The 15,079-nt window shown below is 38.5% G+C and overlaps 2 protein-coding genes across 8 annotated transcripts in view; one reads left to right on the top strand and one right to left on the bottom strand.

The window, feature by feature from the left end:
• Positions 1-1,374: 1,374 nt before the first annotated feature.
• LOC111661172 (tyrosine-protein kinase STYK1-like) lies at positions 1,375-13,777 on the top strand. Of its 2 annotated transcripts, none has more exons than XM_023414653.2 (10): positions 1,375-1,619; positions 4,249-4,304; positions 6,583-6,786; positions 6,886-7,122; positions 7,513-7,694; positions 8,181-8,261; positions 8,591-8,793; positions 9,041-9,081; positions 9,282-9,378; positions 10,560-13,777. In XM_023414653.2, the coding sequence occupies exons 2-10, from the start codon at positions 4,250-4,252 to the stop codon at positions 10,753-10,755; spliced, it is 1,296 nt and encodes a 431-aa protein (XP_023270421.1). In that variant the 5' UTR covers positions 1,375-1,619; position 4,249; the 3' UTR covers positions 10,756-13,777. The 2 variants fall into 2 exon arrangements, with proteins under 2 accessions (XP_023270421.1, XP_023270422.1); XM_023414654.2 differs by lacking the exon at positions 1,375-1,619 and adding an exon at positions 2,127-2,294.
• LOC111661221 (polyhomeotic-like protein 1) overlaps positions 11,591-15,079 on the bottom strand; it is a 17,942-nt gene continuing 14,453 nt past the window's right edge. For all 6 annotated transcript variants that reach the window (XM_023414724.2, XM_023414726.2, XM_087176168.1 and 3 more), the window contains 2 exons: positions 14,849-15,056; positions 11,591-14,728 (listed from right to left, as the gene is read on the bottom strand). In XM_023414724.2, coding sequence (XP_023270492.1) covers positions 14,577-14,728; positions 14,849-15,056 — 360 coding nt within the window. In that variant the 3' untranslated portion in view covers positions 11,591-14,576. The remainder of the gene's footprint in view (positions 14,729-14,848; positions 15,057-15,079) is intronic.

Genomic DNA, 15,079 nt, shown 5'->3' with positions numbered 1-15,079 from the left:
ATTCAGTGGATCTTGAAGACCATTTTCCTTGTGAAAACATTCTAGTTGTACAGGTAAGAATAAGTATGGCAGCTACGGGGAAACATGACCAAAGTGCTATCAGTGTCTGTGGGTGTGTCCACACACCAGCTTGATTTGAAAGGGAAGAGGGTGGAGTTGTCCCAGCAAGAGTATTGCCCCAAACACACACACACACACACACACACACACACACACACACACACACACAGTGTCAGCAGTCACGCCTTTCAACTCAAATAAAAGTGAGGAGTTCATTGGAGTCTGTTTCTTTAATATCTTGCCAGAATGAACACAGGAAATAAACCACTAAACACTGTGTCAGTGTTTCAGTACAACAGCAGCTTCAGTGCTCAATTATCTACTGTTACCTTCTCTTACCTCTCTTTGAGCAAAGGATACAGCAACAATACATTTAGTATTTACTATGAGTTCAAACTACATTAGATTATTTCCATTAGGTAATGTGATGAATTACAAAGAGAGCTCGAGGGAGAAAAATAATCACAGATGCCATTTTAATATACTTTTTTTAATTGTTTGATTATGGTAGATGAGTGTTAACGACTAACCTTAGGCATTGTGGAGTCTAACACTCCTGATGATTTTCCTAAAATTTCCCCTTTGGGTACTTCAGGAATATTTTCTTGATAAGCCTTGCAGCAAACACAACAACACAGCTGTTACTGAGCTGTAAGCTGTTTCAATCAGTTCTATACAACTGCATAATAGAGCTGCAAAAGCTAGTCAATTAATTGATTAGTCGATCAACACAAAATTAATCAGCAAAAGTAATTTTTTAAGAAACATGTCTAAAAAAAAAGATGTGACAGTTTGCTGTTTATTTATCATGTGCACCAATAAATTGGATATTTTTGACTGTTACACAAAACAGGAAAACTAAAGACATTTTCCATAGCATCTGGGAAGTTGTGAACCCATTTTTGAGATCATAGACTAAAGGATTAAGCCAGAAAATAATTGTCAGAATAAGCAATAATGAAAGTAACTGTTGCAGCCCTATAGTAGATATTATTGAACAGTAATTTGTTTGGATAGAAGTTTCTTGTTTTTGGCACCTCGACCATTACAAGATGCAAAATAAAACACCTCATGTTACCCCTCCACCTAGTAACCCCACGTCTGTCAGGTTGACAAATACAGCCAGCTATTTGGATACTCAACACACACACGCACATGCACAAACACATGAACGGACACCCTTAACTACATGCACACAGCAAATACAATACTAGCTCAAAGCTGTTTGCAGGTCATAAGAGGAGTGGGTGTGGCCAACCTGAGAGAGAGAGAGAGAGAGAGAGAGAGAGAGAGAGAGAGAGAGAGAGATGAGGAAAGACACGAGTGTGAAAACACGCCAAGCTTGTGACAGCAAAATAGAAACAGATTCTACCATCAACAGTGGAAATGTGTCTTCCTGTGGATATCACTATTTACTGCAGACTGCCCAGGAAAACATGAAAACTGAGACTTGGACTTGAATTTGTCTTCTAACTCCACAGTTACATGGCTCACTGGGTGTTTTGGATACAAGGAGCACACAGAGTTTGACACCTGAACAGTCTCACAGAGTCAGCCAGGTAAGATGAAAAAAAAACACATATGAGACAGACAGACAGACAGATAAATTAAACTGTGGGTGTGAACATGACAGTATCTCCTTATAACTTTAATATTTGTTGCATTATCCTATGTGACTTGTGCATCCTTAAACATTAAATGTGCCTTTGTGCTCTGACCAACTGTTTTGAAAGCATATGTCTGTGTGTCTTTAACAGCATATTTTCAGTGTCTGTTCTCATTGTGGGTGTCTGTGTGTCTGTGTGTGTGTTGTGAGATGGCCTGATGGCATGTTGTGCATGCAGGTATGTGTTGCTGTGGGAGAGTTACTGGGCATGTGAGAACCATGCAGACAAACCTGTTCAGTGACATCCATGCCATTTAAAGGGTATAGGAAAGTTTCTGTGTGTGTTTTGTCTCAGAAAATGCTTACTACAGACTTTTAAAGGGTGTGACAGTGTGCATGTGTCACACTGAGAGTACGCTCTATAATAAGATTGTTTCCCTTCTCTGAGGTGTGGATGACACTGAGTTATCATCAAGTCACACACTCCATACCTGTGCTACAGCTTACGTTTGTCATTTTCACTCTAATGCTAATACTACCATTACATCACCACAACGGCCTGTGGTGTACATTATATGCATTGAGCTGTATTTGGTGAAACGATCTTTGAATGACAGAAAAGGACAAGGTAGGCATGAGAACAATTTCTTAAGTATTATTTGACGATACAAACTGTCCAAGAAGTTACTGCCAAATGGAAAAAAATCATCAATTTGACATTGTAACTGTGCAGTAATGATTTAATGTGAATCATCTGATTGTTATTCAGAAATAACAGGCCTTAAAATATGTGTAATGGCTAATCAGAATTCAATAGTGAACAGAGATTGAGCTTGACCTCATTTCTGTTACTTCATCAAATCAGGACTATTTCATTACCTGGATAATAATAAGTGAAAGTGGGTTTTAACCTGGAGGCTACCTGTAGCCTGATACTGTAACCTCAAGGAAGCAATGTTTTTATTCTACCAGGCCGACAGAAACATCACACTTAAGTACATTTGTTAAACAAATTAGATGGACAGGAGGATGCCCGTTAACGTTCCACCAATTGGCAGTTACAAAGTGTTTTCCCGTGGCATCCAGGAAGCAGCGAATTGTGTTCGTCAATCTTAGACGAGTGCCCTTCCCTGATTTGAATATGTGATCCACTAGCTGTGTAAAATTTGATTGTTTGAAAAGCACAAATATACAGGTTCAAATGTGCTCTGAGGATGTTTGCAGACAAACACACACACTCGCTGTCACTTCTCCTGTAGCTTCATGTTCTCCATCTGTGACATTTTAATGTATTTCACTTCCCTTTATTATTGTGTCCTGCCACTGAGTTAGTTACTGTCGATGAGAAGTTACTGCCTGTCTTTCATCAGCTTATTTGTAAAAGTTACAGTGTGAAAGCTGCTCATACAGTGAGAATGAAATATACACAGTTTCGGGGTTTTAAAGCATTGAGACTTTTCCAAAGCCTTACTACGTCACCAATAGTTTTGGGCAATATCCAAAATATACTGTCGCCCATAAAGTTGGAATAATTTTGTTTTCAGACACAATCCTCTGTTTATTCCTATTTAAATGCATCAGTAATCACTTTTGACCAGGTGCAATGATTACATTATGTGTCCCAATTACCCAGGTGAAATGAAATAAATCACATTGTCACAATCATTTCATGGAAAAAGGAAAAAAATATTTTATTCCAACTTTATGAGCAACAGTGTATAATATGTCGATCAAGTCCAGCCGAAATATTGAGATATATTATATTATTGTGTATGTGTTTTTTTAGGCAATAATGATAATTATATTGTTGTATTTAATATTTCTGTTTTTTTTTTTTTATAATAACTAATTATATTATTGTATTTTATGTTTCAACTTTATTATTATTATCCTGAAAGAAATTTGGTTTCCGAAGGATATTAAGGTATAAGTAATGTTGTCACTAAACAGTAGTTCAAGTTTACATTTGTAGAGAAGCAATAACATATCATACAGTAAAAATAACACTTTGGAATAAATAAATAACAGTTCTCAGGAAATGTTAAGATGAAATGTCTGTCTATATAACGTTTGTGATTTAACGAGGTTAATGGGCTGCTGAATGACAGTTTATCCCTCCAGGGCTTTTAGGTCGCTACTGACTGATGTAACACTGATCTCTGCTTCTTTATTATGTGTGTAACTGATAGCAGGTTAACTATACATGCAGATAATCAGTCATCGAACACTCCTTTTAGTATTTGCTATGTGAGTCCAGATAAAAAAGGGCACAGTTTACATTTGCTGTATAAGTGGAGATAAAAATGACCGAAGTTAATACTTATTTTCTAGAAGTTGATTTCTAACAGTCTGCCTTTCTCTGGGCGTGTGCTGCTGTTTACTGAATTGCACAGAGAGCTTGTTAAGCACTATAAAACTCTGAACCAGCTACTTCATCCAGCTTCTATATACAGTTATCAGATGCTGCGTAGCTCTGTCTCAGCTTAGGGGATTTCAGCAGGCTGCTGAGCAGAAGTAATGCTGATCTGTTCCTCCTGCTGATAGTAATGTGGATCTGTGTGTGTTCCTCTCTTCCTCTCCAGCATGTCATCCAACTCCACGGCCGATAATCTGTGTGCACCGGACGACACCCTCTGTAGTAAGGACACAACGCTTGAACTCTTTATCATCAGCTCCTACCCTTTCTCCCTTCCTATCCCTCCTCCTCAAACTGTCTTCTCTTATGTCTCTCACCTGTCTTTTCCTTTACTCTCATCTTCTTATTCACCCTCTCCTCTGCTAATGTGCTTTCTCTGAAACCTGAAACACACCCATGTTTCAGCATTTGGCAGTTCAGGTTAGATCTACCTTTTGCTCACTCAGCCCCTTTTCTTTTACCTTTACAACTCTCCACTCTCTCTTTTTTGGCCCTGCTGCTGAGTCTGACCTTCATTTCACTGCTTTGTTTACTGTTAATTCTACCTTGGCATGTGACAAATAAAATTTTGAACTTCTGTTTAGTGGCAGTATCGCTTATACCTGAAACATAAAGTACAATATAAAATACAAACTATAATTGTGTATTATTTTAAAAAATGAAACCTAAAAATATAATAATATATACATGATAATATTGTATATCGTATTATTTGGACTGGAGTGCATCGAGATATTAAATTCTGGATATCGTTTTTTCAAATGTGACTATGTCTTGGTATTTATCAACCATAAACCAGATTATTATGTTCATCAATGTAAAACTGCCAGTTACAGAGTACAGTGATGTTGTAACATTCAGCCTCCAGATAATGTCACATGAACCACTGGAGCTCAGAATGATGTGTCATTTCACAATCAGATGAAATTATTTCTGCTGACTCACGGATACTTCTGGGAAGTCTTTGTGCTCATGAACTTAATTATTATATCTGTAGCTTAACTACAGATCTTTTATTCTACATTACTGTTGAATGTTTTGTGGAGCACACCCTAATGTTTAAAAAACCTCAGTGGGTTTTTCCCAGCGTTCCAGTTAGTAAATGCTTCCTATTAACTTCTTATTCTGTATTTTCAGTTACATCATAAAACACAGTTAAGATACTTACAGATCATATTTAATTTAAGTTAAATATTTGCTCAACTACCAGTAGAGCAGAATTGAAATGCTTTGCTTAAAAAAACATGAAATTGAGTATAAACAGACTAAAACGCTGGGCTTTTGTGGTGTTGAAAATTCAAGCTCTGACCAAGTCTTTAATGAGACTGACATGAAATGATTTATAAAACCATTATACTCACCACACCAAAGAATGTGCCAAAACCAGACCACAAGACTGGTTTCGATTCAGGATTTCAACAGAAGGTGTGTAAGATGATGGATTTTATGACTTCTGCTCTAGTTAACATGCCATTGTACTAATGTTATACAAGGGTGTGTTTCTACTCAGAGCATTGCATTAAACAGGTTGACAGTGAAGGGCCAATATGAAGGAAAGACATAGTTGATATGATAAAATCAAAGACTAAATAAATGAAAGCAATAAAATAATTAATACAATATTATCCAATCATTTAATGATGGGTAAAACCATTTACACATTTCCTGCTCAATAACGTGCAAATAAAACATTACAGTGGTAATGTCAAAATCTCTTACTCTGAGTGTCAGTGCATGACTCATTCTGCCACATCTTGACATTCTCACTGTCTAATTACTGCCTAACTGTGTTATATTGACAGTACAGCCACAATGCAGCAGGAGAAAAGCAGTTTTTTCTAAATCAACCAAGTAGGGAAGAGGCAGCAAGCAGTATAATAACATGACAATGACAAGCAATTATGATAAATGCTGTCCACAGGCAGCCTCATTATCAATGAAAAGCACAGTAAAAAGGACTGGATTAAAGAACGACCTGTTTGTCCAAGTGACCACAACTCAATAAACATGATTATTTTCTGCACTGTTTTGGCTGGAAATGGATCATTACATTACTGAGGCATCTGACGCTACTGATAGTTGCATTCAAATACTGATATGCTTTACAAAATTACTTAGTCACCTAGCTATATATCAATATATCAACACTGTTGTAAATGGAGTATGATGTAATGTTAAGATAGAACATCCTGTCAACACTTCAGAGGTGCAACCATCTTAACAGCCAACATATTTGTCCTGTCACAGTGCCCTAAGCAGAACACTGAAACCAAACCTGCACAACTGAGCACAGTGAAATTAGGAGGTTGTGTATATGAGAATCCATCTGAGACACAAATGCATGAGAACCGTAGGAGCGTCGCTCTCCTGACATCTTCCTCATCAAGCCACTCTGTCACTTTACTTCATGCTATCAGCCTGATACTACACAAAGTTAAAAATGCATTGCTTCATCATGGACCTGATATTTACACACGACCTTCTTCTCTTTCCTTCTCAGTAATAAGGGAGCATCAACAGGCCGTGATAATCGTCCCTACGTTGCTCCTCTTTGCCACCCTCGTCACCTTACTGGCCCTGTTCTTGCTGAGGTACTGTCCTGAACGGAAGCAGACACGGGTCACAGCCCCTCAACGCTACAACAGCTCATCACACAGATACACACAGAGAAACGGCCACAGGCGTCACTTACAGGGCATTGATGGTGAGCATAATGCATATGTCTTTGCATCATTACTTTTCATTGTAACTCAATTTTCCAAAGAACTACACATACAGATTACTCTGTTTTGTGTCTCAATAGCGCCCCCTGGGTTAAACGCACTGGAACATGAAGAGTTGCCAATGTCAATTCAACAAGTGCAGCAGAATGTCAGGCCAACTCTGGCTGCACTACCACAGATGTCCACAGAGAGGCAGCATGGAGCTTTCAGCCAGGTCACTACCCTGCCGCTACCTTTCTCCATCAAGCCTGATGACACAGTCACCCTCTACAGAGCCCGCATGGACAACAAGGATGTCATCCTGAGGGTGCTCAAAGGTAAACTGAGCTGTACTAAGCCAAATCTCAAAGACAGAGCTCCAACTGCTCACTGCGTGACTGCTGAAGAAGGCGGAGAAATGTTTTGTTTTGCTCTCCTCTCAGCAGCTGAGAGATACAACTGGTTTACAGACACTAAAGTTGTGCTTTTTCCCTTTGAATTGAAGAGCTTTTCAGAAACTTGCAACAATCAAAAGCTATAAATGCTTTGATGGAAAACAGGCTGTATTTTTTTTACTTTTCAAATCAACAATATGTGGTATCTTTATGAAATAAAACTAAATATGCAGTACAGTAACTGTAAATATAAAGAGAGCACAATGCTTAGTGAAAAGTCCCTGGTTAAATAAAAAAATTAAAAAAGTTATTCTGTTGTCTGACCTTTTGCAGAAACAGCAACCAGCAGTGAGAAGCAGCACTTCTTGGGTTTTGCCTCCTTTGTCTCTGGACTGGGGCCGCACCCCTTCATTCCCGCGTTGCTGGGTGTAGTTTCAGTGCAGTCGCCCCTAATGATGGTGGTGGAGGAGCTGCAGCACAGAGACCTGCTCGGGTTCCTGTGGAGATGTAGACAGGTACAGTAACTTATTACTTTCCAAAACAAAGACAGATTATTCAGAGGTTAAGATAAAGGGTTAAACTGTGGTTTACGTCACACATTGCAGGATATGTGCTCAGCACAAACGGCCATATTTAAGACCTTTTAATGTCATCTGCAACTGAATCAGCTCATTTCTAACTTCACACTGTTGATGAAAGCTTTTAATATATTTAAACCATTTAAAAATGTGGACTGCTTATTGTTTAACAGATTTTATATTATATATATATATCCAAAACCTGGGTGTTACCTTTTAAAATACAATATGGCTAAAGTAATTACTGCTTTGTGCCTCTGTGGGGCAACAGAGGACAATATATCCTACTACTGACAGATAGTAGGGGGGGATCACTTAACATAAAATACCTGTCTGGTAGTCTGACTTAAAAAAGCTGCTCTCTACCTAAAAGCAGAGTTACATTTTTACATTTCCTTCCTTCTTCTTCTTCTGTCACTAAAGGATAACTCAGGTTTAGAGTCTTCATGCAACATGACAGAGAAGAGGATCTTCACCATGGCAGGACAAGTGGCCTCTGCTCTGGTTGGTTAACTGCTGTCTGTCCTTCTGTCTGTCTCTCCCGATGCTTTATGGACCAAAAAAATGTATTTGTGGGAATCACTTGGGAGAGAGCTCTATCTGTCTCTTTGCTTATCTCCAGGTCTCACTAAGCAAAATAATTTATTATATCATTCATATTATATAAATTAATTTGAATTTAATGTGACTTCTTTAAAAGTGTAACTACAATATAAACTATTGGTCAAAATCATCTTTGTAGTGCTGAATTTTTCTGCTACTCCACGTTCAGCTCCTAAAAGTCCTCATTTTAAGCATCTCTTTTATTACACTGTCTTCATCTGAAAAACTAGGAGTATCTGCACAGTCAAAGCTGCATCCATGGCAACGTAGGGGCTCGCAGCGTTCTGGTTGGTGGAGATCTGACAGCGAAGCTGTGGGGATTCGGCTCGACCTACCGCAAGAGAACACCAGGGGAAGTGGAGGACATGGAGCTGAGGAAGTGGCAGGCACCTGAAGTGCTGGCCAGGAGAGGCATCAGTCGGAGCAGTGACGTGTGAGTGTCCAAGTCCTGAAATGTCCCAGCCAGAGTTATCAAAGAGGAGGCTGGATGTTCCAGTTTGATTCTTGTCCCAGTTGATCTCTGGATGCTGAATAACCGATCTACTGAATTCATTTAATTTCAATTCAATTTTAATTAATTATAAAATTAATAATTTTTACCCATATATTTAATGTAATGTGAAACCATACTCCTATCACTTTTATTGACACAATGCCCTTCTCTAACTCTTTTTTGACAGATGGTCCTTTGGTATGCTGCTCTATGAAATGGTCACATTGGGTCAGTGTTTTTTAAATTCTAAATGTACCTCTGAAAGAAGCTGTTTATCTAAAGAATCACAGAATTGTACCGCATAACATTTATGTGTTGTAATTTTGATTACAGTTACCAGCAAGGAATAAATATGAACTCCCTTTAAAAGACAGTTAACAGGGCCTAAGAGCCGCTCAGTCTAACGTATAATAATCTCATGTGCGCAGGTGACCCACCGTTTGCTGAGCTCACGCCGACTGAACTTCTGCAGTATCTACAAAGAGGAAATCATCTCAGCCGACCAACCACCTGCTCCAACTCACTGTAAGATGAACAGCAGAAAACAGGTTTTATGAGGCTGTACAGTGCCGACTTTGCATCGCATGCTCAGGCTCAGACAGTATTGATAAGGAGACAGTCTTAAATTGGATTTCCCACCAGTGAGTGCTAATGCTTCAGAAATTTCTGGTGGCAATGAGAACAAATGTACATCGCCTGTAGCAAGTACCAAGAGCTGGCATGAAATGCTTCTAATTTTGGGGTTCAGTTTTTCATTTATTTTCTTAGAATGTAATCTAAAACCAGTTTCATGGCCTGTGTATGAAACTATGATGGAAAATCAGAAAGGGCAATATGTCCTACAAGTCCCACTTTAGTTTAGAAATGTGTAACAACTCCCAACAGCCCACAATCTGATACAAAGACATTTTACAACTAACATTACTGGTTATGGCAAGGAAGAAATATTATTGTAAATTTCCTTTTTCATAACTTTGTAACCCCTTTTTTTGAAAATTAATTAACTGCTTTAAGACTTTAAGACCAACAGACAGGCCTACACTATTTGTTGTTGACACGTTTACAATATCCTTCTTCCTCCTAAAGGACTCTGTGTGGGTCATAATTATTATCTTAAAAACAGCTGGTCCTTCAAGGATATAACTTTATAATAATGTATAATTTAACAGGAAAGCACTGTGCTCTTGGAGAAGCAGTAGGTCAAACAGGAACATCACCAAAATTCTAAAGTCATGTACCTAAAAGCAGGATTTGTGACATTACAACTACATTGGAACAATTAGCTTGGAAGCTAATCCTGGTCCAATGGGTAACTCCCATCAGTGTTCTTTAAACTGTCTTTAGCTTATCTGGGTTAGTCTAGTTTACATTTGGCAATTTTTTAAGTGTAGTGGTTTTGGTGCAAGATGTGGTCTAGAGAGTAAGAAAGCAGTAAATTGCTCTTTATGTATGTTCACAAACAGAATAAAGGTTTCACAACTTTGAAACTTTTTTTAAAAACTTCCTCTATCTTCTGTGAGTTCAGCTAGTCCAAACACTAACGGTTAACTAACGTTAACTAACGTTAACAGTTAAACCAGTTCCAACAATGGCTCACCGCTCATATACATCACCAAAACTACGTTTCAAAACTTGGTAGAGAGCATAAGTATATAATAGTCACTGGGTGTAACTTAAGTTTCACAGTGTTTTACCTTACTTTGTAGGTACGCCATCATTAGGTCCTGCTGCCACTGGAACCCCCAACAACGTCTCTCCATGTCGGACCTGATTAGAAAACTTCAGGCGGGAGAGAAATCAGCCAATGGGAGGACAGTTCTTAGAGTGTCTGAGCCATTACACATCGAGAGATACCTGAGGGAGGCGGGATATGGAGAAGCATACAACTATGCTGTGCTCTGATTGGCTGAAACTGTCGTCAGTCAAAACGAATGAAAAAGAACGTTAGGAAAAAAAAACACATTGTAATAATTATTGTTTATGAAACGAAATTTTTGTTTTGCACTCCTATGTACTGTTGGACATTTAAAAGACATAAGCACTCTCACTTTATATGTTTAAAGAGTAATATCTGGATTGTAAATATGTATTTTCCTGTGAACTATAATTATGCTCATTTAAAAGACCAATATGAAAAGAACAAAGCATCTTTTCTGCACTTTTTAACTGTAACAAAAGAGCTTATTTGTACAAAGCAAATAGTGGAGGATGCCGGGTATACAATACACTACTGTATTATAATAACTATGACTGAAAACTCTTTTGTAAGGCTAATGACCCAGCCCAGTCAGAGACCAAAAACTCAGCCAGGGATGTAGTTGGAAACAGGGAATTATCTAAACTAGAATTACTGCTTTGCGCTTGTGTGCCTCTGCCAACCAGTCCAGTTTCAGTTAGGTAACGTGTCAATTCTTGAATTATGGCCAAACACATTTTTGCGCAGCCAAAGTGACCTTTGACCTCAAACATCTAATCAGTTCATCTTTGAGTACAAGTGAACATTTGTGCCAAATTTGAAGAAATTCCCCCAAGGCCAGATCTCACGTTCACAAGGCCAAAAACATATATTTTTTTAATCCAATATACTTCTACTCAAGACGTTGTGTTTAGTAAGGAAATTCATGAATCCCTGTATTTTCCTTGTCAGGCTACACACTGACAAAGATCCATGTAAAGTCTAGTATGCAAATTAAACAACCATTCCCTCATTTCACAAATAAAATCACAGGCAACATAGTTTTAAACAGTTCCTTGATTATTTATTTGCATGATAGTATTGTTAACGTCTCCTCATCAAACCCAGTCCCTCCAAGATTTTGCAGTTTTTTTGATTATTGCAAGGAAATACTTTTTGATTCTGAAATAGCTTCTTCATTAAAAAAACAAAACAAAAACAAAACATAACAATTTTGTAGAATCCATTGTTATTTTGTGAGAAAAGTGCTACTTTTTGGGAGAAGAAGTTGCAATGATCTGCTTGTAAACAAACGTTACACCAGTAATCACAGCAGAACTGCAACGATTTAAGTAAGAAATTGTGGCTCACAAGTATAAGTGGTATATTTTTTTGGTCTTCACGATATGCTGAGGGACCAGCTGATTTAAAATACTCCAAAATCCTGGGGCGACTGTGAAATATAAACACACAGCTATCAAAGAATATTATCCTTTTTGAAAGAAAATACTGTAATGGCCACAGTCACTAACAATAAAGCCAAAGATCGCTATAGCTAGAAAGGTAAATACTGTTGGTAGTTACACGCTATGTGACGAAGCTATGAGGAAGACAGCAAGTTTCCTTGATCAAGGGAGCTACTATTCAGTCACACTTCTTTTTTTTGGAAAAGGCAAAACATGTCATTGCTTGAAGTAACAATTGTAAAAAAGTAAGCACTAATATAAAACAAGGAATGATATGAAAAGCAGTTAAAAAACAGACAATCCTTATCTAAACCTATTGTAGAGACTAGTGAGAAAGGCCACAAGGTTCACAGAGAGATAACATGAGAAAACTCCTACGGTAAAAAGCTCAAACAAGGCAGTCCAGCAAACAAATGTGCATTTAAATATAAAGGCAAATTTTACAGTTATTACAGTATAGTTTAAGGTTTCATTCATTCACACGCTCAATCAGTCAGGTATGATTTTTTTTCCATCCATTAGAAACATAGGTCCACATGTAGCTACTAGTCTCTTCTCCTGAACAGACTGTGGTTTTTGTTCAAAAAGGCAAATTAAAGGTCCCATATAGTAAAAAGGTAGATTTCCATGTGTTCTTTGATTATAAAGCAGGTCCAGGTTCTATATTAATACTGTGAAAGTATCAAAGCGCTCAGTCCACAGAGAAATGAACACAGCCTGTATTCAGAAACTGAACCTTAAAACCAGCCGTCAGGACTTCTGGAACTGTGATGTCACAACAAAGCAGTCACTGCTCTCAGCCACGCCCCAAACGCCACCCACCTGGATCCACCATCCAACTTTGCAGGATTTGGTTTCTCTGAGTGTTAACCTGTAATCTGCTAGATTTTTATTGGATTCAATCAGAAAACAGTCAGCCAATCAGAAGAGAGGCTCAGAGTTTCCTCTCTTTGATTGGCTCACCAACATGTTGTTACCAGAGCTCCAGATAGAAGCCAGAGAGAGGAGATGTAAAACTACACTGAGATGGTTTTTAGTTCTTAAAACTACAAATATATCTGGTTATGGATCAACACTTCAAATACAACACTGGAAAAGGTTAAAATATGGGACCTTTAAAGTTACTTCATATGAACAACTTCTATCATCCTTCATCTCTTTCAGCTTTTTCTTTTAAACTTTATGTCACTACACAAAATCAAGCCCGTGACGTTACCCGTCACTCGTACGCATGCCGCAACAAGCAGCTGGTTGTACCGTTTCAAATCTGTCAAACTGCCTAACAGAACAAAAGTCACAGATTTTGCAGATTTCAGTCCTTTTTAAGAGTCAACAATGAGTCCTCTGTTAAGAAAAAACTTGAAAAGGCTGGATCCCCTTAAGATACTGAGTGAAAAAGTATTTCGAGTAGAGTTTTGTCTACTGCTGCTGTGCTCTGTGAGTAATACAGATGTGAGAAAACAGATGTAACATCAGTATTTTGAGATATAAAATGCTCTCTGAACCTCGAGGGGTTTGGGTTTCATTTGGACTCTGGTCCGGCATCTCTGCAGCCAGTACCCTGTACTCTTCACTATATACCCTGTAAGTTAGAGAATAGGCCACTTTCAAAATAAAAGTGCCATCATTTACAAATGATGATGCCTATTTTTTAACAAAGTGATTATGATGTTGAAAGTACTAGTTTGGTTTTTTTATTACATACATAACATTAAAGGTCAAAATCATCCGAGTGCTTTCCTTACAAAATACTTTTTCAAAATAAAATCAGATGTAATCTTGAGATATTGACTGAATTCTTTAAATCCTATACGTCTTTCTGTCTGAATCCTGTGCTGACTGTGGCTTAAACCAGGTGAAGAGCTGTAATCAAACACGTTAAAGTGTTAAAGTACAATCGCCAATAAGGAGGGGAGAATATTTTAAAGAACACTTTTCCTGCACCATGAATGAAACAATTGTGCATTCTTCTGTGTGATTCTTCAGAGTTTTGTTTGTTTAGCTGAGTTCAACTTGGAATATGAGATGTAACAAAAGCCTGGGTTAAAGTCTGTAGAAAGAGCAGCAACTTGTAAAATGTGGGAATCCTGTAAGAGTACTGTAGATTTAAGCTTATCCTTGTTTGCTCGTTGAACTCAATACAGGTGATCTCTGCACTGAAAATACATTCAAAAACCTCCATTTCTGCATTTTACAAGACAGGTGTAAAATTTAAAGAGTGACAAACGAAAATGTAATCACTTGGTAAAAACTATTTCTGCCTGCAAGTGCTGATTTTGCACAGAAACAACATGTATCTTCACCAAAATATAGTTTGTAATCTGTAGTATTTTTTGCAACTGACAGACATGACAGATTTGTAAGGAATTCAGAATACTCCTGTGCAAATACGACCTTTAAAAAACATGGTCAACAACAGATTCAAGTTTGTTTGTTTCGGAAACAGACTGTACCTCATACATTCACCTGCAAGGACTCTGACCGCTCTGGAACCAGTTCTATATCTGAACTGGATGCAGGACAAGAGTTTGGGGTAAATGCCCAGGGCTTGACTTTGAACATGGAGTGGATTTATGGAGACATCAGTCTCTCAGATTGTTAATGTGGGCACAGATCTTGAGGGCAGGACCTAGCTTGATGTTCATGGTGGACATGAGATGCTCCTCCTTCAGCAGCAGCAGTGCCTGTCCGTCAATCTCCTGCGACAGGAACTGGGAGGCGAGCTCCTCACAGCCTGTGAGGAAAAAATGGAAGGGTAAGTTACTAAACTTACTCAAAACATCAGTAATTCAACTTGCAAGATGCTTGTTTCTAATGACATAATCAGTATCAGCATTTGTACAGATCCTCCCACCTTGTAGCGAAGAAATAAAGTGTGACACTTCCTCCACACTCCACTGGGCGGGGATCGCAGGCAGGCAGCCGGGTGCGGAGCTCTCCGTCGGGAGCGGGGGAGGCGGCTGGTGGCAGGAGGCCGAGGACGCCGGCGAGAGGGACATGGGGTCGTCTTCATCCTCCTCCCCGCTGGACTCCTCCTCTGAATGGCTGGACTCTGAACGGCACTGTGGAGAAGGGTGGGGGGGTG

This window comes from Seriola lalandi, unplaced genomic scaffold (genome assembly GCF_002814215.2).
Source record: "Seriola lalandi dorsalis isolate HSWRI2012SDOR001 ecotype SW California unplaced genomic scaffold, Sedor1 jcf7180002054538, whole genome shotgun sequence".
Classification (NCBI taxonomy): domain Eukaryota; kingdom Metazoa; phylum Chordata; class Actinopteri; order Carangiformes; family Carangidae; genus Seriola; species Seriola lalandi.
This window is presented reverse-complemented; position numbering and strand designations above follow the sequence as displayed.